The 21,912-nt window shown below is 40.9% G+C and overlaps 1 protein-coding gene across 7 annotated transcripts in view; it reads right to left on the reverse strand.

The window, feature by feature from the left end:
* The window catches only part of LOC116065332 (meiosis inhibitor protein 1), a 68,808-nt gene extending 47,467 nt beyond the window's left edge, over nucleotides 1-21,341 (reverse strand). For all 7 annotated transcript variants that reach the window (XR_004896285.1, XM_035997165.1, XM_031320794.2 and 4 more), the window contains exons 1-11: nucleotides 21,266-21,341; nucleotides 20,849-21,006; nucleotides 20,270-20,393; nucleotides 15,725-15,775; nucleotides 14,866-14,939; nucleotides 12,497-12,602; nucleotides 8,891-9,100; nucleotides 6,213-6,379; nucleotides 2,809-2,923; nucleotides 2,198-2,317; nucleotides 859-958 (exon numbers count right to left, since the gene is read on the reverse strand). Coding sequence is in view for 6 of the 7 variants with exons in the window: in XM_035997165.1 (XP_035853058.1) it covers nucleotides 859-958; nucleotides 2,198-2,317; nucleotides 2,809-2,923; nucleotides 6,213-6,379; nucleotides 8,891-9,100; nucleotides 12,497-12,602; nucleotides 14,866-14,939; nucleotides 15,725-15,775; nucleotides 20,270-20,393; nucleotides 20,849-20,992 (1,211 nt within the window). In the remaining variant the exon portion in view is untranslated. The remainder of the gene's footprint in view (nucleotides 1-858; nucleotides 959-2,197; nucleotides 2,318-2,808; nucleotides 2,924-6,212; nucleotides 6,380-8,890; nucleotides 9,101-12,496; nucleotides 12,603-14,865; nucleotides 14,940-15,724; nucleotides 15,776-20,269; nucleotides 20,394-20,848; nucleotides 21,007-21,265) is intronic.
* Between the last annotated feature and the right edge of the window lie 571 nt (nucleotides 21,342-21,912).

Here is a 21,912-nt window from a genome sequence, read left to right on the forward strand (position 1 = left end):
AGCTTTATTAGAACTGCAGTTCAAAGCAATAACACATCTTTCTTCAGAGTCCAGTGGGCTATATATAGTATAAAGACAGAACATGAATGAATTGCAAACGGTTCCTTCAGTTGAAAATATTTTCCAATGAAAGCTATTTACTGTGGGGTGTGTAGATCATCCTGAGTAACCAGGAGATGGTTTCTCAAATATTATTCTATATTATTCTCTTAATATGTCATTTTTCAATCCTTTTCAGTGTGAAAAAGGTCTCGACAGCATATATCTCAAAATCTCAATAAATAAACTCTCAACTGTGTTTTTGTAGTTGATCTGAACTGACTTTTTAACGGGGCAATACTCGACATTCAGAACATTAATATACCAGCTATTTACTATGTAAAGATATAGTGGAGTAATGGCGTCCAAGGGTCGTGACAAAGCATCGGTATTTGATGAGTTGGGGAACGGTCTCTGAGAGCCGTGTGGAGGCAATCCCAGAGCACTTTTTTTCAGTATTTCGAGTACGGCACCTTTAATATACATTGGTGTAAGAATACTTTCATTTGCAAGTAATCGAACAAGGACCTCTAGATGAAAATTTCAGCATGGAAAACAGCTGCAGCTAACTGGGACGCCTTAACCAAAGCATAATTATTTGCTGCAGCTCTGTCTATCATCCTGTGATGTGACAGTGCTTTGTTGGAAGTGCAGAGAAGCTGACGTGTAGTGACATCATTTTTAGTGAGTACGCAAAGATGCTCAGTGCAGTAATATTTCAAGGGAGCTGCAAGAGGGGAAAGTGCAGTGGAAATCAGTTTTGGCATTCAGACAGCTAAAAAAAAACAAAAAAAAAAACGTATTACAGAGCAATCTCACCTTTCCAGTATCTCAGTAAGGAGCAGCAAACCTTGTTTCGGCACTTCCAGGTTGGTCAGCTGCAGAGCCTCCTTCACACTGCGCACCAGGGTCTCAATACCTAACACACAAACACACTCATTGACAAAGAAATACATAATCAGACAGACAAAGACACATTTGTCTAAGCTTGCTCAGACTCTACTACACTACAGGCTACAACTCCTTCCTGCATAATACCTTTACAAAGTGAGAACACACACACACAAACAATCATACATGTCGTGGTACATCTTTCTAATTTACAGCTACACAGAATCCGCTGTAATGATCCCATGTTTATACTGAGCTAGAGCAAGGACATAATAGCACGAGGAATTGTTACACCAGATATCCTGTCTACTAGTAAATTAAGTTTGCACTGCAAGTGTTTTTCAAACAAATTCTCTGGGGTGGCGATGAAATGCTGCAGTATTTAAGAAAGCCAAAGGCAGTGGAACCTCAAATACATCATCTACTGTAATGGCAAACACCAAAGGCACACAAACACATATGCACCTGTGTGTCAGAACAATATTCATTACTATTCATTAGGGATGCAAAATAGTTCTTGCCATTTTGTGATTACTACTAGGTTCTGTGGCAATTTAGTCTGACATTCTGTCTAACATAAATAATTACAATAGCACCATCAGTCACCATCAGTAATTAATAACACAGTGTGAAGTAGCTACCTCTGTTCTGCTAGTTTCCACTGTATAGTAATTAGAGCTGGGCAATATTGATGTTACATCTATATCGTAATATGAGACTAGATATTGTCTTAGATTTTAGATATATCGTAAATGGCTTAAGTTTTGTCTTTTGCTGGTTTTACAGGCTGCATTACAGTAAAGTGATGTCATTCTCTGTTACCAGACTGTTCTAGCTGTTCTATTATTTGCCTTTACCCACTTAGTCATTATATCCACATTATTGATGATTATTTATCTAAAATCTAATTGTGAAGATATTTTGTTAAAGCACCAATTGTCCACCCTACAATATCGTCACAACATCCACATTGAGGCATTTGGTCAAAAATATCCTGGTATCTGATTTTCTGCATATCGCCCAGCCCTATTAGTAATGTAACTGTGGTGCTCGGAGCAGATGCCTAAAAACTCAAACTGTGATGAAGTATGAGGCAGAGGCTGTCACCGTCTTTCCATCAATTATCCATCAGCAATTATTTTCAGATGTTAACCAATATACCACGGAACCCAAAACTGAATATCTACAGTGACACCATCACAAAAAAAAAACAGAGATTAGATGATCGCTCCTCAGGAATGTTTCTGATCTGTCTAAACTCGCTCACCATAGACAGAGTGACACTGGGAGAAGAAGAGTGGGTCGTCGGTCAGTAACACCAAACAGCTATAGGCAGACCACAGCAGAACCTCACTATTGCTACTGGCCAGACGGTCAAACAGAAACTCTATACGGGAAACGAGAGATGGAGAGAAAAAGACAACTTGTGTGAAGGGCTAAAGAAATAAAGTTAGGAGAGAAAGAGAGAACAGGGAACAATGTTGCTACACTATAATACTCTTCAGTAGCATCATCATACTACTTTCAGAACAGGGTGTTATGTTTTCATCCAAATGTAGCCTAATGATAAACAAAAAAAAGGCTGGTAATATTCTTTTTTTAAATCATATTCTCAAATTCTGGGGCAAGACAGAAACACAAACAGAATCCCTACAGCGCTAAAGAGAGATGTAAAACAGAGGAGACAGCAACAAAGACAAACAAGAAGAAAGCGAGATACACAGAGAGACAGCAAGAGAAATAACAAAGACTTCGACAAAGAGAGGGAGTCAAAAGGGAAAGTAGACAAAGGCAGAGGGAATTATTTGCAGAAGACAAATCACAAACAGCTTGTGTAGCTAGAACATCCCAGCCACTGTGTCTGTGTGTGCATATCACCAGGGACGTCAGCCTTGATGAAGGGAGCACTGCACTGACTGGGAGAATGAACCAGGATGGATGCAATACACCTAGCACTGGTCGCCTGCAACGTCTCATCACCACTCATCAGCAACTGGGGAAAAAAAACAAACATTTTATGTGCTTTATTAGAATACACCAATCATTTAAGATGCATTCAAATTGCGTGCAGCAATTCCACAGAGTTAATACCCATAAAGTACAGTTTCTTCGACTCAGCCAGGCTGCTGCTGATGACATAGGAGATAAAGCAATATTTTGCCAGCTGTCTGGCTCTCATCATCAGGACACTGTCTATGCTCTGATTGCATGTTATGTTAGTTTATGAATGTGTCAAAGGCTGTCAAACATCAGCACCATGACCCTGCATGTACAGTATATCAAGGGCAACTTGTACATGCAATTAGGAGCTTGAAAATGATCTATCAGAATTAGCTCTATAATTGTCAGATTTATATGATTTCTGACCCATGTAAACTACTTTAAGAAATGTCTAAGCCAAGAAGAAATGGTGTATTGTCCTTTTATGCCTATGCCAGTCCAGCATCCAGCATTGGGTGAGGCAAAATATCAACATTACAATTATAAGCGATTGTATAACATTACTGACCTGTTTTGTCTTCATAAGTGAGGTTAATGTGATCTACAGTATATATTGGAACTTACTAAGGTACACTGAATCCAAAAATGAGCCCTGAGATGAATATGGATGAATTAGTTACTCATAAACACTTTCCATAAAACCTGAGACTGACTTAGTGTACTGTATATGACATCATGTATCAATAACAACTACTAAACAATCCACCATGTGGAAAATATAAACACTTAAAAGTTAATTGTTTATTGGCTCGGGACACTACGGAGCCCCCCTGGGGTCAGCTGAGGAAAAAAAACCTAAACCGTGCGCACAGAATAAAAATCCATTCCCTCGGTTTTATAGACTGTTCGCACAGATTCATAATCTGTGCCCTCGGTTTTATAAACGTGAGCAAAGTTAGAAAGATATTCACAGATTCAAATTTCCGGGATCAATTACTCTACAGCGAAATGTTATTAAATCACAAACGACGCATCTTTCCTAACGTAGTAAGGTGAACAAAGAGCTACAAACTCATTTTCATCAAAACGAGCTGTCCTCCAACCTGGAGAAATAACACTAAGCAGCCGGCGGTGAGACGGCAGTAAGAGGAGTGCTTAGGGACCGTCTACAAACTACAACACTGACACAAAAATATTTATCAATTAAATGATTAAATAAGGTAGTGTCTCCAAACTTATTTTCTAAAAGTAAGTGCTTGGAGACACTACCTTATTTAATCATTAAAGGTGCAATATGTAATACTGACAGCTAGTGTTTAAAATAGTTACTGCAGTACAAATTCAAAATACTGGAGAGTCGTCTCCCCCGCCCCCTCCTCCCCAGACTCGAAGTTCACGTTGGTTGCCAGGCTGAGACCGCAGCATCCACAACAATGTTGCTAGACACTTGTCTCAAATAGCCAGATATTACCCCACAGCGAAGTAGCTAACGTTAGATGCTGGCTATATTGTCATAAAAGCCTGTGCTCACGTGGAGCTCTATACCCAACTGACAGACACACTTTTTTGGCTTAGAATTACCGTAGGAACTGCTAAAAATCCCACAACCTCGCCATCCTCTCCACACGCCAGACAGACACACTTTATTGGCTTAGAATTACGGCAACAATCGCTAAACACACTGCAAACTCAAGGTCCTCTCTTTCCCATTTACAGCCCCCCTCTCTTGGCTTCAAATAACTCACCGTTGTCGGCTACAGCCGTTGAACAGGCTACACGTTGTAAACAGCCGTGGCTGCTTGCCTGGTCGTCCGGTAACGTTAGCAGTTAGTAGGGTTAGCATGGCGGCGTTAGCCAGGACCAGTCAGGATCACTTCACTGGCTGTGTATCAATTGTTTTTGCGAGTAACCAACTTGGGTACTCTAGCTATATAATTCAATGTGAGTAGCTACACAAATGTTGAAATGACATAAAATGCCTGTCCCTTGTAGCCGTGATAAATTATCCTGAAGCTAATGCTTACCTGTTCAGGAGAAAATTAGCCAACTCGGCGTCCTTTTGGGCTCTAAGCTGTCTCCATCTTTCAAATACATCTCCAATATTTACCCAGACGGGTTTGTTACGTCTCTGGTCACGCAACTGTTAGAAACATGCCGTTTTTTTTTTTGTCGGGTAAAATCATTCTCCGTTGATCCTGTTCATTTGTTTGCTGCTTTTATGGCTGTACTAACCTTACAGCTGTAGCGCGCTGGGTTTACGTTTTTACAGGTATACCTGGCAACCCGGCCTGGCTGTCAAACTGGGCAGTTGATAACAACAAACAGGCCAAAACACAAACAGAAATTCCGTCACGGAACGGAAATTTCCAAAGGAGAAAATACTGGCATTAGCATTGTTGTCGGAAAAGATAGTATTTCAACTTAGCATGTTTCCTTAATATCTGATGACGCAATGGGGTCATTTATGGATTTATTACAGTAAATATATTACATATTGGACCTTTAAATTAATACATTTTTTGTGTCAGTGTTGTAGTTTGTAGACGGTCCCTAAGCACTCCTCTTACTGCCGTCTCACCGCCGGCTGCTCAATGTTATTTCTCCAGGTTGGAGGACAGCTCGTTTTGATGAAAATGAGTTTGTAGCTCTTTGTTTACCTTACTACGTTAGGAAAGATGCATCGTTTGTGATTTAATAACATTTCGCTGTAGAGTAATTGATCCCGGAAGTTCGAATCTGTGAATATCTTTCTAATTTTGCTCATGTTTATAAAACCGAGGGCACGGATTATGAATCTGTGCGAACAGTTTATGAAACCGAGGGAATGGATTTTTATTCTGTGCGCACGGTTTAGTTTTTTTTTTTTCCCCTCAGCTGACCCCAGGGGGGGCTCCGTAGGAATCAGCTACTAGAGTTTTCATGTTTTTTTCTTGTTTAGTTTTAGTGTAACACTGTTAATGTTTGTCTTTGCAACTGCAACAACACTTGTTTTAATCCTAAAAGTGACACTACAATTATGTTTTCGGAGATAATTTAGATTTGGGTGATCATTTTGTTAAAGGGACAGGTTTTATAGCTCAACACACAATGGTGATCTGCAACATAAAAAACACTAACATCACGAGCTGTGACGTAATGCGAGTCACAACTGACAGAATCTAACTAGATGTAATCTACACATTGATTTCCCAGACATGAAGAACAAATATTTGTCCAGGGTAAACCCTCCCTGAACCCCTATTCAAAGGCACATTAATCCAGGATTAGAGGTTCTTGTTATGATTATCGTCAGCGTCAGAATGCAGGTCTTGGGGTCGGGAGCAGGATGTTTGGACAGAGACCTTTTTCAGTATGAGAGGCAGAGGGCATTGGTCAGGGGACTGTTGCTCTTGGTTTTGGCAGAGGATCTGGCTGTTGTTCTGGTTCTCATGGCACATGATCTGATCGCCGGGGCTGTTCATCAAAACTGACACTGCCTCTCCCAGCTGCACCAGCAGCCACAGCAGGCCTGACAGATGAAAGACTCTGGTGTAAAAACAGACACTGATGACAAAGCTCAACATTCTGCAAATCAAACATATGAACAAATCCTATCCCGTTAACACAGAGACATGGGGAAAAATACATTCGTGATGGTATGCACTTATGAATGTCAGACAATGTTGCAATGATAAAAATCAATCTTGGGAAAAGGATCCACAAAAGGATTTTAGGTACAACACAAACAGAACTCAAACTGAAATGCAATAAACAGGCATCTAAGAATTATAATCCTATTTAATTCCTCCATGTTGCTGTTCTCACCGGGGCTGGTGAGGGTAAGCTCATTAAGATTAAATCAGTTCAAAATTACAAACAGCAGCAAGAGCTCAACTGCAGCTACTCTAAAATATGGAGTAAATCAACCTTGCACCTCTATTCCAAGCCCACAGTGCATCCCACCTCCTTCCCAAGTTAATACAGTGATAAAACAACTTCAATGAAAAGGAAAAGGAAATGACTATTTCCTTTTCAATAATTCCATTTTGGTTATCACCTGCTGGGGAGCTTATTATCCTTATAACTCAAAATGTCTACAAGATAGTGGCACTCTTTCATCTCAGTATATAATCCTTCCTCTTTCTCCATCTAGGGTCACCCTTAAGTAGATTCTGGATCTTAGCTGAGAAAGATGCTGGTTGTGTTAACGTATGATAATAATAGCCCTGCCAGTGGATTTCTCTTATGATTAAATGGTTAATTCACTTTGGTCTTGACACATGTCTAAAAGGGGCTGCACTTGACATTCAAAACATTAATATAGCAGCACACAAAAATTGTTTTTATGTAAAGATATAGTGGCGTAATGGCATCCTGAGCAGAGAATGAAGTCACACTCAGTCCACGTATTGGGGGGTGGTCTGTGAGAGCCATGTGGAGGCAGTCTCAGCCTGCTGTTTTTTTCAGTATTTCAAGTACAGCCCCTTTAAAGTGACTATTTTTGCATAAAAACTGACATGAAACAACATAACTGCCACAAGGGTTGGGCATCGTTTGGATTTTAACAATTCTGATTCCAATTCCGATTCTTCCTTTCGGTTCCGGTTCTTATCGATTCTCGATTCCGATTCTTTGAGGGGTGGAGTTGAAACGGGTCACATGCCTATTTTCACAAATAAGAAGACAGTTTTATTTTGATTCAATGGTGGTTTGCAGTGTTACAGGGCTTTTTCAATGTAAAATAAAGCCACACTAGAGCGCTGCTTACAACAAGCGCCTGGCCGCTTCGGAAACCAAAACTTGCACATGTTAAATTGGGAAGCGATGATCAGATTTGAAACCAAATCCTCTAAACCAGGGGTGGCCAACCAGTTAGGTATAAAGAGCCACAAAAAAAACCGCACCATAGCAAAAAGCCACACAACACATGCATGTCCACACTACAACAGCAACAGTGTCTTCCAGATCTAATGACAGTCATAATACATAGCAGTTTTCATAGTTTTTTTTCTCACTTAGATTGACTCAGTGGGAAACCTGACAGTCTTTGTTATCCACAATCCTTTTCAGGTCTTGCTTGAACTCGATTGTGGCCACTTGAAGCAACTCTCTCACTCATTTGTCACTAAAGGGGCTTTCAAACAATCTGATTCAGCAGTGAAAGGGTTAACGAGGAAGGTGATCTGTGGCCGCTGTTTTTCCTCAGGTTGCAGAATCTGTCCTCAAAACTCTGCTGCATTATTTTCCATTTTAAAATAATTGGTAAATGTATTGGCAGTATTGGCAGATGCATTCAAATGTGCTTTTTTTTTTACTTATCTGAAATACTGTATGTTTCAGAAAAGTTAAAAACAACAATCAACCAATGACACAGCCCCCAGCCACACAGTAAGAGCCTCACAGGAGCAGGCAAAGAGCCGCATACGGCTCAAGAGCCACAGGTTCGCCACCTCTGCTCTAAACAATTCCAATAAAGAAACGATTCTACTGGAATCGTAATTTTTGAAACGATTCCAAGTAGGAATCGGTTCTCGATGCCCAATCCTAATTGCCACCCACGCTATAAAGCCTTTTACTCCGCCTTTAAGTCCACACCCTAGTAGTCCTCATCCTAACTCCCTCCCAGGCCGCCGGGAGGGAGGTGATGTTTTATACATGACAACAAATTCATAATAGCCTTCCCCTTATTCTGTCCCCAAACTACTTGCTGTTGTGCTCAGCTGAAAATTTCATCCATTTCTTATAACATCTTCCCCTTTATCTTGGCTCGATCATAGTATTTCTCATGCTATACTGATCTCAACAACTTAAAAACTTTACAAGACAGCAATTCGATCCCACTTAGTCTATCTAGTGCATTTTTCATTTGTCATTTATTGAAGAAAGTAAGTTTCGACAAAGTGAAAAAAGGCTCAAAACTAGCTTCGCACACACATGGTCGTTAAAACTTCCAGTTCAAGAAGAATATTTTAATATAAAATATATGCTGGTTTTGCTCCAGACAGTTGAATAAAACAAGAGGCAGATGTTTTTTTCTCACCAACGCAGTTGTTGATGAGTTGGGGGGCGCTGGCGTTGGCCAAGGTCTGTAGCAACAGGATACACACTCTGTCCCTGATGGCAATGGGCAAGGACTGGGCTGCCGAGCCCCCAGCTGTCCCAAACAGTTTGAGCCACACATATAGGGCCGAAGCTTTTAGCGCTTCATCTGGGTAAAGCAAGGCCGAGCACAGGTGCTCCAGCAAGGGCACTGGTGGACAGAGATGAGAGACACATGAGTAAACACATGAAGAAACAGAGGGATTAGACAGGATAAAAGAAGAGGATACATACATGACCGTGTGGGGAAACTGGGTCGATGCAACCACAACTAATAAATATCTTACATGTAATGCGACAAATCAAGTAAAATGTGTTTAATCTAGCTATGTATCTGACAGATAACCAGATCCTAAGATGAAGGGGGCAGCAGACAAAGATACCCAGAGGAGAGTTAAAGGTAATATATTTTGAGAGCAGCAAGATGATAAAATAGAAATGGAAGGAAACCGCTGGGAACACCTGAACAACCTCTTTAGCTATGACAGACAACGGTAGAGACAACATCGGAGGGAAAGTTGCCATTTTTCCATAATTCAGGAGAGAGAACAGTAAAATGGCAGGCGGAAGAAAGAGTGAGAATAGTTCGGGGTGGCGCAGTGGATATGACACATGCCTTTGGTGTGGGAGAGCTGGGTTCGATTCCCACTGCGATACATCAGCCAACGTGTCCCTGAGCAAGACACTTAACCCCTAGTTGCTCTAGTACGACCTCTGACATATATAGCAATTGTGTGCAAAAAGTGTCAGCTAAATGACATGTAACGTAAAAAAAGAAAGGAAGACATAGGGGTAAAATACAAGTCTCTTCTCTGAGTGCAGACAGGAGTCAGAGACTCACAGGTTGACTCTCTGACATGATTCAGAATCGCAAGAAGGGAAAAAGAGAATAGAGAGACACTCTTGGAGAGAAGCTAGGAAAAAATAAGGGTACACGTGATGGAAGGAGAGAGACAGAAGTAGCTAGAGAGAGGGAAAGTGTGCAGCAGAGCTGGAGGTGGAAGGAGACAGAGGAACATAGAGAGTTTAGAAGAGAGAAAGAAATATATGTCAGTGTAGGAGAGCAAATAGCCCAAACCCAGCTGCTCTGTGAAGCAGATCAAAACCCATGTGAGGCAGGAGAGGCTCCCAGACATGTTTGATTAAACCAAAATGTATGAGGTGGCTAAGATGAGAGCCAGACATAAAGAGAGGAGAGAGCGCAGCAGGAACAGGAACAGGGGGAGGAGGGAGATAAGACCTCTACGAGCAGAGGATGGAATTGGAAGAACACAATTTAAGAGTGGTGAAAGGATGGGTGGGAAATAAAAAAGCCTTACTGTTGTTTCACACCACATTTTATACACAGACAGACGCACAAAGGACTGAAAAAAAGATTAAATTCTTTTCTCTTGCTTTCTTTCACAAGAGAAAAACAAAGGTTCATTCCCGTCTGCCTTGTTTACTGCTTTGCTGCCCCCACTGTGACGCTGTGAGATACCCCCCTCTGTTCTTCTAGTGATCTGCTTTCTACAGTATTTCTGTTGTTTTTGCACTTGTTGCTTCAGCCTGCTTAACTAAACCGTTCTCTGGCTTTTTACACTTCGAGTGTTCCCAAACATATAAAGGGCATTAGTTTGACCCATCCAAATAAATCCACCCCCAAGCTGAAAATATATTTTCTCTGCACATCTTTCTTTCAAATGTCTGCACAGAAACTAAGCTGAAAACAGCAGACTGATCTGCCAAAATGATGCATTTATGTGTAGTCATAATCAGAAATAATATGTTCATTCTTCATAAATTAACTCTTGGATTTTGGAGCTCTGGTCATCTCAAACTCTGAGAAACACTGCAGCTTGTACAATTGTCCCTTATCTTACTAGTTATCTTTGTCTGCCTTCCTCTTTCTTTATCCCATTGATGCTTCATCTTCCCTCACTGCTCTCTAATTTAGTCTGTATCCAGTCCTCAGTTAGCACCTAAGGGAATAAGACACCAGCAATGCAGAAGGAGGGGGGAAAGATAGAGAGAGAGAGAGAGAGAGAGAGAGAGAGAGAGAGAGAGAGAGAGAGAGAGAGAGAGAGAGAGAGAGAGAGAATAAGATACAGATTCAGGCAGAGAAAAGCATAAGGGTGATAAAAACTGAGGGGTTAATCGGTGAGCTAGAGAGGCAGACATGAGTGTCGGGTGCTCTGGGCTCCTGTTGTCATTTCTGTGCTGTTGTCATTAGTCCGAACAGCCCCACTGAGACCTGTTGAGTGACAGGATAGAGACCGGCGCACACACACACACAGTCAATAGTGGCAGCCTGCATCTTGCATCAGCATCGCAACAAGCCACCACTACCTTTGGCTGCTCAGGCGAAACTTGTAGAACTCATGAAAATACATGAAGGTGGACACACGCAGCATAGTAACATAACTATGCTGCCTACTTATTTTTGCAAAAGGCTCACATTCTCGCTTGCCTTTAAAAAAACAAGCATTCAGGCATGACACAAACACACACGCACACACACTTTGATTTGGTTAACGGTGCCCATTAAACAGAGTGGCGTAATGGTTCAGTGAGTAGACAGACATCACACAGGTGGCTGTTGCAGAGATTAAATTGGGGCTTTTGTGTGGGAGGGGTGGTGAGGGCTGCAGAATTGTACATAGATATAAAGATATAAATATATCCATATATGTGGGAGATTACAGGGGAGAAGTTGGATGATCATTTATTTGTAACTTGTGTAGCTTTTTATATTTTCAGCAAGAGCTGGCATGGGATTGGCAATGCAGACAGAATTTTAAGTATGGACACCGCACGGTTATCTCAATGCAGCTGGAGCGTAATTGAAAAGATCAGAGCATCTATAGAGATTGAATTGAGAAAGTGCAGGGGACATGAAAAATACAGTTTTATGAAATTTTTTTTAGAAGCAGGAGTGGAATAGGGTACAGCAAGGCGAAAACTATTTCAAAGATGGACACAGTACAACTATTTCTATGCATTAAGGAATGTAAATTTGAAGGTCAATATAGGCCGTTGTGATTGATTTGTGGATGTCCCTGTGCCAAGAGAACAAGGGATGCTGAAAATTAAATATACTTTAACATGCTTCTCTTCCATTTGCAGTAAACTGTAATATTTCTAATGTATTTATGGATCTCAGCTTTCGAGGTGAATTGCCTGTGGTGCATTATTTTTCTACTCAATTTTATTTTCAGATGGCACAGTGAAGATAGACATGAGAGATTTTTAAAACTGACCCAAACCAAATTGTATTTATGGATTCTCTGTTCTTCCCCAAAAGAATATACAATTCTCTAAATGTCAGTCTGACATTTCAAATTACAAAAGCTCTTTATTTTCTGCCCTCTAACAAAGCAACGTTGACACCAAAGTGGACTCCTAGATTTTTTTAAACAGCAGCTTTTGGTGCATCTTTATCGATAGACTGTAAGTGCCAGTCATGACCACGTAAGAAACTTCCAAGAAAATGAAAGCACACTGCTGTTTGTACACCAGTGCCTGTATAACTGTGAGACGTGACTGGTTGTCTGTTGCAGTGTCTCACCATACTGAGTCACCAGACTATGGGCCACGTTGGGGACTGCTTCCACTAGGTTCCCCAAGAAGTTGAAGGTGGGCAGGGAACCCTTCACACTGAGCTGGTCACTCAGCTGGACAGGGAAACACAAAATAAAAATCAACAACAATAGATCTACAACAATGTAAAGTTTCACAGCATATCGGTATATGGCACAAGATCAACAGTATATCAGATACACTACACAAAAAGAGTCTTTGACATTGTAAACAGAAATTAGTAAATATTACAAAAGATAACCAAGGCTACAACCACACTGACACGTTCTCGTTTCAAATCGAATAACTTTTGCTACGTTTACGCCTGGCGTCCACACTACTCCGGCATTCCCGAGCCGCTAAAACAGAGACATTCGAAAATGCTACTGTGGCCGGGTTGGTTCAGTGGGTAGAGCAGGCGCACATATATTTAGAGGTTAATGCCTTGACTAAGAGGTCCAGGGTTCGACTCTGACCTTTGACGATTTCCTGCATGTCTTCCCTCTCTCTCTCTCCTGTGTTAAAGGCGGAAAAGCCCAAAAAAACAATCTTTAAAAAAAGAAAATGCTGCTGACCCCGTTTTAGCTTGAAAACTCCAGGTTGCGTTTTACTCTGGACCGGCAGAAATGGAGACCATTGGTAACAATGACACAGACACCCACGTTTGCTTCCTAATTGGGTCTCATCAGTCCCAGTGTGTCCTTGCGTGATTCGTCACGCCCCTAGCACGTGACCCTTTTTCAGCCTTGACTACCGGTGGTTAATTCAACATGGATAACGAATTACAGCTGTTCATGACCTTGTTGTCGAAGCCAGCAGCTCTGATGCAGTTAAATCCAGCATATTATATACTGCCTACATGCGCAAGAGGCCAGCTATTACTCGAGCGATTTGCGACAATTCCTGCGTCCAGGCGCGTTGTCAGCACGTGCATGCCCAGTGTAAGTGAACGGTCTGTGATATGTGTTTTCAGGCGTTAGTATGGACAGAGATGAGTTCTGAAATGGTACTGAAATGTTTGTGAGGACAGAGATTGTTTTAAAACACTGTTTTAAAATGTAAACGTAGTAGTAGTAGTATGGATGTAGCTTAAGAGAAAGTATAAAATAGACAATGTTGATAAGAAAAACAGTAGCAGTCAGTGTTTTGTGATATATTATGTAGGATTTTCAAAATCACCTTTTGGGGCAGCACAGCAGGCATTATAAACATTTGACTTCCACAATACCATAAAACCACACGTGTCTTTTTCAGAATTCAAAAAACAAACCTGCTTCTTTTTCCACTACTCACATTAAAAATCTGCATTCTCAACAGATGGTTGCTGAAATACATTTCATTTAAAGTGTTCATATTATGCTAATTTTCACGTTCATAATTGTATTTAGAGGTTGTACCAGAATAGGTTTATGTGGTTTAATTTTCAAAAAACACTATTTAAGCTCCTCTTTTCACCTCTCTGTTTTAGCTACCGAATGAGACCACGCACAAAGACCAGGGCTTTTCCCTTTATTAAATAGTGACAGTGGATAGACAACAAAGGTGGGAAAGAGATGGGGGACGACACGCAGCAAAGGGCCGTGGGTCGGATTCGAACCCCGGGCCGCTGCAAAGGACTTAGCCTACACCTACACAGGATGCACGCTCTTACTGGGTGAGCTAGAGGTCACCCCGAGGCCACGCACTTCTGTTCCATCTTTGTTGGGACTCGCTCATGCGCAGTAGCTAGGTGAGGACTACTAGCCAGTCAGAAGCAGAGTATGAGGGCGTGCCATGCTAGCAGCTAGGTGAGCATTATAACGTGTGTTCCAAAGTGACCACGTTTGTCTCTGAAGTAAAGGCTGGACTACAATAGAGCTGTTTGGAGCAGTTTGTGAACAGTGTTTTCTGTTGGAGATGGTAAGTCCCTTTGGGGTGGACTTTGGGCTTTTTCACTTTGGAAGCCTATAACGTGCACAAAAAGATATGTAACACAACAAAGGAAATGGAAAAAGCCAAAAAGCATAATATGAGCACTTTAAATCCTTCTAATCAGGCTCTATTCTGGTAACACAAATGAGACCTGTCTGCACCTCTAGCTGGTGTTGTACCCCGCTGTCATCATCAGTATACACAGCTTAACTATTTTCCACCTGCAGCGTCGGCTGCTGAATGGGCCTTTTCCACCACTGCCTCCCCCAGAGGTGGCAAAACACCAGCAAGAGGGAGACGTGCACACTGTCTGTTTACTAAACAACCCTGGGAGGATATGTTGTTGACTTCACAAGTGCTGTTGAATATTTAAAGATGTGTTCTGTGGCTGCATGTGTAGATGAGCAGGTGTGTTTCTCTGTCTATCTGTAAATGTGTTTGTCTCACCTGTTTGTGTATCTCATCCAAAACAAAGCGATAGGACATCTCACTCTGGAGTTCCAAAAGCAGCTGAAACAGCACTGGCACACATAAAAACATATAAAGCATGCATTTACACATACTGTACACAAACATAAACCCCCCCCAAAAAAAACAGGGAAGCATTTATTAAACACCACAATTCGGTACAGTTTCCCGCTTTGAGGCAAATCTCTACAATTATGAGAAAGAGAAAAACTGAACAGTTCAAGGTATCCTAGCTTTCTTTCTTTTTTCTCCTCACACAAGTGTGTGTGAGGAGAAAAAAATTGAAGTGGAACCTTTTGCCTGCATTATTTAAAAGGCTCAATGACTTTCGAAATGTGTTCTTCACACATTATCTGTGCAAAGAGCAAAAGCAGTGTCAAATTTTAAGCACTCTACTATTACAGCAACGGGATCCCCAAGGCATTTTAAGACAGCTACCATAAAATCATTCTGTCATTTCCACTTAGAAAAACATTTTTACATTTTGAAAGACTTTGCTGCAGTGAGACAAATCTGACTGTGCACTAAAAACAACTTTACTGAGAGGGTAACATTAAGACAAAATATGCATATCTGCATATACATAGCAGCCTAAACTGATAATTAAATACAAAAAGAAAAATGTACTGCATAGTGCAGCAGTGAAGGAATATTAACAAAACAAGGTCAAAGCCTTCAAAAATGTGAAATTTAGAAACTGTTATGTAGACTCAATGTCAAATCACCTTAGTAGCCAGCAGTGACCATTATCACAGTCGCAAAGAGAGTTCTTGTGTAAGTGTCTTTGAGAATAAAAGTTACTCATAGCCACCCACACACACCCACACCCACACTTCACCTTGGTCAACCTTTTCCAGAGTGGCTGGGTCCTCCACGGTGTGAAGCATCCCTAGGGACAGAACAGTGATGACAGGCTAGATTTAAAGAGCATAGCCTACTTCACAAATCCATTGTGATGTACAGAGGTCTCACAAAGGTATAATAAAAAAAAAGGAAGCTAGAAGATGTACACTCATACATTAAAAACAGACAAACTAGGTTAAGAAGTATGGTAGCTTGACAAAATCGATCATACAAGGTACAAAGACAATAAACAGGGATTCATGTTGAAGTCTAATTGATCATACTGTACAGTCTAGAGCTGAAGATCTCTGCCCAAACCCGACGAGTTCGGTCTTAATTTCTATCATTTTACACGGGCTCAGGCCGGGCTCGGGCTCGGGCTTGCGCTCCGGGTTGAACGGTAAATGAGCGGTCAGGTAATGCAGTCAGGTGATGCGTTTCGATTAGCGTGTAAACTAGGGCTGAACGATTAATTGCATTTGCGATAATATCGCGATATGTTAAAACGCGATTTCCTAATCGCAAAGGCTGCGATTTGGTCACATGACTCGCGAGAGCAAATCAGTCTGCACTCCGCAGAGAAAGCATCAACTAGCACGCTAACGCTACGCCGTACCTTGAGCTGATTTCTGTCATTCAAACAACTCTGAGTTGTAGTTTAAAACGTTTACAGCCATTTTAATAAAATGAAGGGTTTTATTCGGGCTTGAGTCTATACATGCAGTTAATGAATACAGGCACACAGAACTGAAGGCTCGGTTGGCAACGATTAGCTCCGGTTAGCGGTTAGCTCCGTTATAAAGATATGAGTGGAGGAGGTGCCACTGAGAGGGGTAACAACCAGACTCTGATAAATGACGTTCGGGGAGCTTTCACAGCAGCGTGGCCGCGGTGTTTCAACAGTTTTATTAGTACAGTTAATCCCACGGCAAGAACACCAGCAACATGCTAACGTAACGATAGCCTCTCTGAACAAGTGCACACGGCAGCACGCAACTTCACGAGGGGGAGGGGCTGGAGGCAGCTCCTCTCTGTGCACTGTAAAAAAAAATACACTGTTGTGTGTGTGTGTGTGTGTGTGTGTGTTTGTATATATAGATATATACTATATTTTTACTTATTTAACTGTCTAGTGTGTAATTGTGTGTTCATACTATAAATTATTATATTATTATTCTTTGTTGAATAATACAGAAGACAAAGAGCTTAAAAAAATAATTGAATCGCAATCGCAATATTTGGGAAAAAAAAATCACAATTAGATTATTTTCAAAAATCGTTCAGCCCTAGTGTAAATGGATGCTGAGGAGGTGAAACAGAGGCTGGCCTCTGGAGGACTTATTTTATTTCTTTGTTCCAACTTCCAAGTGGCCTATAGCCTACGTTAGTCATGAATAAATAATGTAAAAAAATTATAAATGACTCATTCTTGATGAAAGAAAAGAGCTGTGTGCAGTCTCTTTTTTCTTTCTTTCCCTTTTCCACCGAATGGTGCGTGTGCCCGCTCGCTGTGTGAAGCGCGTGTCCGCGCTATTCTCCGACCTGTACTCTAATCACTGCTGATAGACGGCCTTTTGTACAGTCGGGCTGTAAACGGGTTCGGGCTTTTAAAAAGCTGTCAATCAAAATGTACTTGTCGGGCTCGGGCCGAATTCTGACAGGCTCGGTCCTTTTCGGGCTGAACTTTTAAGGCCCGATTACAGCTCTAGGACAGGCCGTACCCAAATGGAACCTGTGTTATCAGTCACAAATGTCAGATCTAATGCATTTTGAGTCAGTTTTGCAGGATTCCCAAAACATGTAGTAGCAGAAATTGCCATGTCATGAAGCAAGTGTGTAAAAAATTATTAAAAAATGTTTATGGCTGCGCCTGTAAATACTACCGTACAAGCATGTAAAAAAAATAAAATAAAAAAAAAGGACAACGTGTAGTGGTGGTGATGAAAGGCATCTTTTATATTGGATTACACTCCTATTGGCACATGGTGAAGCTCAGTTCAGCAGACCATCACACAAGCACTGTATTGGCTCTTTTAATGTTTTTTTTTCCAAATTGGTCAGAGCTTTTACCGGCTTACCATTTCGCCACACATCCTCTCATTGCCCTGATTTGATAAGAGCGCAAATGACATAATGCTTTATGCAGCAATAACCTAGTGAAATTCATCCAGTGAGGAGGTACGTATCAGTAATATCCTCTGACGAGGACGGTACCATAAAAACACACTGTGGTTTACTTATAGCAGTGGTAGAGTAATGATTTTATAAACCAAGGCCGGTTACACACTGGATGCGTCGCGTGAGCGTGGCGTTTCTGTTGCGTGTCAGCTGCGTGGCGGCTGCGTGGATTTTTGTCTTTACACACCAGAAACGTGTCTGACGCGGCGTTGCTGCTGCTAGCCTTGTCTGTACACATGTATGTTTCCCATTGATACAATGAAATACCACGTTAAACATCAATATATACTGATTTGATTACAGCAAAGACAATGTCGGCAGCATTGACGGCAAAATAGGCTCCAGAATATTTCGTTCTGTATTGACAGGTGCAATATTAGAAAATATATTAAAAAAAAAAATTTAAATTACATTTATATCAAAACCTAGATACTTTCAAACATCAACATGTCATTTATTAATATATATTAGTGTCAAAATGACATATAAACATCAAGCCTTTTCGGCGCGGCTCTAGCCAGCCGGCTATACACTGGATGCGTCTCAGGCGCGTCTCGAGCCGCGCCGAAAACGCGTGCATGCTAGAAATAGGACCGACGCCTATTTTTCACGCGACACGCAAGCGTGTTGGAAGCGTTTCCAGGCAAAATAGAAAACGAAAAAGATATTTATATGTCATTTTGACACGAATACATATTAATAAATGACATGTTGATGTTTGAAAGACATAAATGCAGATATACAGTAATTGTTTTTTAAAAAAATCAATTTTCAAATATTGCACCTGTCAATACGAACGAAATATTCTGTAGCCTATGTTGCCGTCAATACTGCGACATGTCTTTGCTGTAATCAAATCAGTCTATATTCATGTTGAACATGAAGTATACTACTGCTTGAGTGCAGTAAATCAATGGGAAACATACACTCACCTAAAGGATTATTAGGAACCATACTAATACCGTGTTTGATCCCCTTTCCCCTTCAGACCTGCCTGAATTCTTCGTGGCATTGATTCAACAAGGTGCTAGAAGTTGGGTTGAGATCTGGTGACTGTGGGGGGGCATTTTGGTACAGTGAACTCATTGTCATGTTCAAGACACCAATTTGAAATGCTTTGAGCTTTGTGACATGGTGCATTATCCTGCTGGAAGTAGCCATCAGAGGATGGAGTTCAGGAGATTGTCTAGACCTGGACGACACCCCTAAATGCATTGAAGCAACTGCCGTGTGACTGGTTGATTAGATAATTGCATTAACGAGAAATCTTGCAGGTGTTCCTAATAATCCTTCAGACACGTTTCTGGTGTGTAAAGACATAGAAAAATCCACGCAGCTGACACGCAACAGAAACGCCACCCTCATGCAATGCAGCCAGTGTGTAGCCGGCCTAACACACCAGTGCTTTTAACCTGCCATCCTCCAAACATCTCCTACAGAGGACTCTGCAATTCATTGTGGTGAGCATAATGTACTGGCCCTGGCAAGTATTAACCACAATACAGGGCTATTAAAGCTACTCTGCCTGTACGCAAGCACGAGTGCTGCACCAATTCATTGTCCGCTCAAAGATTCTCATCAATCATTGTATCATAATAAAGTAATCACTTCATTGCTATGCAGTTTTATACTCTGCTGATAGCTTATTCAGCATAGTATATTTAGACAGCCAGAAACAAAACTGTCCACTTGAATATAACCCATGTGAATGATTTTTAGAGTCTCAATTAGTTACATAACTAAATTATGCAATGACAATACAATTTCACATTTGATTTAATGTGGCTATCAGGAAATAGGAACATCAACTATATATCAACAAGAACAAAATGTAATACCCAAATATCTGCCCAGCTCTCCAGTTAATGTAATGTAATGGTTCAATACACAGATGGCAAGTGTGTACTTTGATTATAACGTGAAAGAAAAGCCGTGAACAGCAAGTCAACTCTATTATCTACTCTATTATCGACGTGAAAACATTTCTGTATCTTACTGCTCCGGTAATGTGATGAGATCTATTGTCTCAGTTGTTCAGTCTGGCCCATGCAGAAAAGCAGTGATGTGACCGCAGCACTAGCACGACTGTGGACTAATCCAGTGGAGATTAGTTCCAAGAAGGAAGCTCATACAAGCAAACTCAAGCCAGCAAGATGTCAAGAACAACCAGTGCTGGTTAGTGATGGTCAATATTGAATAGAGGATCTGTGCAATGCTCAGTCACACTTACTGTTGATGCTTCTTGTTAAGTGACCTTCCAAACACGTGTCTACATTATGACTTATCAGCTTACTATTTGCAACAACAAAGTGAGAACAGGTGGGAGATGAAAAGTATGTAAGCATGTTCTACTATTTCTCACCCAGTAAAGAAGCTGTAAAATGCAGAGAGACTCTGTTGTCCTGTCGAAGCAGCTCTCTCAAGGCCCCCGGAGAACACTTCAGCACCCCACTGATACCAGACAGGGCAAAAGACTTCCTCACTGACTGTAGAGCGGAGACAGGAGGGAGACAGATATGGCAGGGTAAATAAGCCTGTGCATCAAGGGAAATCAACAGGATAATGTCCTATCCTAATCTTAAAGGATACCTAAAACAGGAAAATGCTGGGGGATGACACACACACACACACACACCTAGCTATAACTTAACCAATCAATCCGTTTTATTTGTCACATCAAGTCGTGAGGTACAATTCCAGTGAAATGTAATCCCATCAGCTCCTAGAACTTGTGCATGATTCATCATAAAGCAGAATGTGGAGGAGGTGAGGCAGTGCCCCTTGTTTAGGATCCTACTGGCCTGAGGGTCGAAGCTCATCTTGGGCCTCTCAGTGCTGGCCTAGCGTACCCATCCAGTCAAATACTGGAAGGATTAACATTAGTAAGAGAAAAGCTTCACATTCAAATAAGATAAAAACAAGTTTATCATCTATTCCTCACCGCTATATCGTCACTGTCAATCATTTCAATGACACAGGCCACACAGAGCAGCACCCCGCCCCCCTCTGCAGGCCCCAGGCGGCCGCTCCATTTTGGGTCGTGCCTGAAGTGGATCTTGTCATAAACAATATCCCCACTCGTCATTTTGGTAGTTACACCTGTTGAAACAGAAAATCCATATAATTGGCTTAGCAAGTCATTTTGCAAGTCAGGCAGGTGAGTTACACACAGCTTGACTAACGTTAATTAACTTAACATCAAGCTAACGTTAGTTAGCTAGTTAGCAACCTGCGTCATGCTGCTCAAAAACAAAAGTTGCCGTCTACGTTTTTTTTTAAAGTTTTCACTAAAAAATAAATACCTACGTATTGACAACGCTATAACATAAAATACATTTATTGAATTCAGTAAACTAACCAAAAGTTATGTAGCTAGCAGACAAACGCTACCCGGACGAGATTCAGGTAGAGGCGGTAGAGGGAGTGTGGCGCATTTTTTTACCTTTTAAATCAAAACTTTATTAAACAATATACAATGGATCATGATTACATAAACAAATGTAATGGCAAAGAATACACATTTTTAACATTGTGTTATAAAAGTATTCACAAGATAAATAGTTAAAGTAATTTGTTTCTAAGAATCTGTTTACCAACTGCATTTACCTTTTGTTGTTTGTAAGAGTAAGAAGTGAGCTCAACTTAATTAAAAAAGGATAGGCAAAGTGAGAAAATTAACACACTGATTGTTATGTCAGTGTTGTTTTAATGAAAATAAAATGACCTACCATTTTATTTTAATGGTTATTCTATAAGAAAATATATGTGGTGAACAACTGGGGATAATTATTCCAGGCTCTTATAGGCAACTCAATTGTTTCCAGGTAATAAGGGATAGCTAATAAACGCTGGAATAAAATGGGACATACATTACTATACAATATAGGTTACTATACTATAAACAATTTAAATTTCAACTATGAAATTTCATCAGTGTATAGAGCTGTTGGTTCATTATTCTGCTTCTCAGTTACATCACACTAAATGATTGGTTCAGATATGTGT

Source organism: Sander lucioperca, chromosome 21 (genome assembly GCF_008315115.2).
Source record: "Sander lucioperca isolate FBNREF2018 chromosome 21, SLUC_FBN_1.2, whole genome shotgun sequence".
In the NCBI taxonomy this organism is placed as follows: domain Eukaryota; kingdom Metazoa; phylum Chordata; class Actinopteri; order Perciformes; family Percidae; genus Sander; species Sander lucioperca.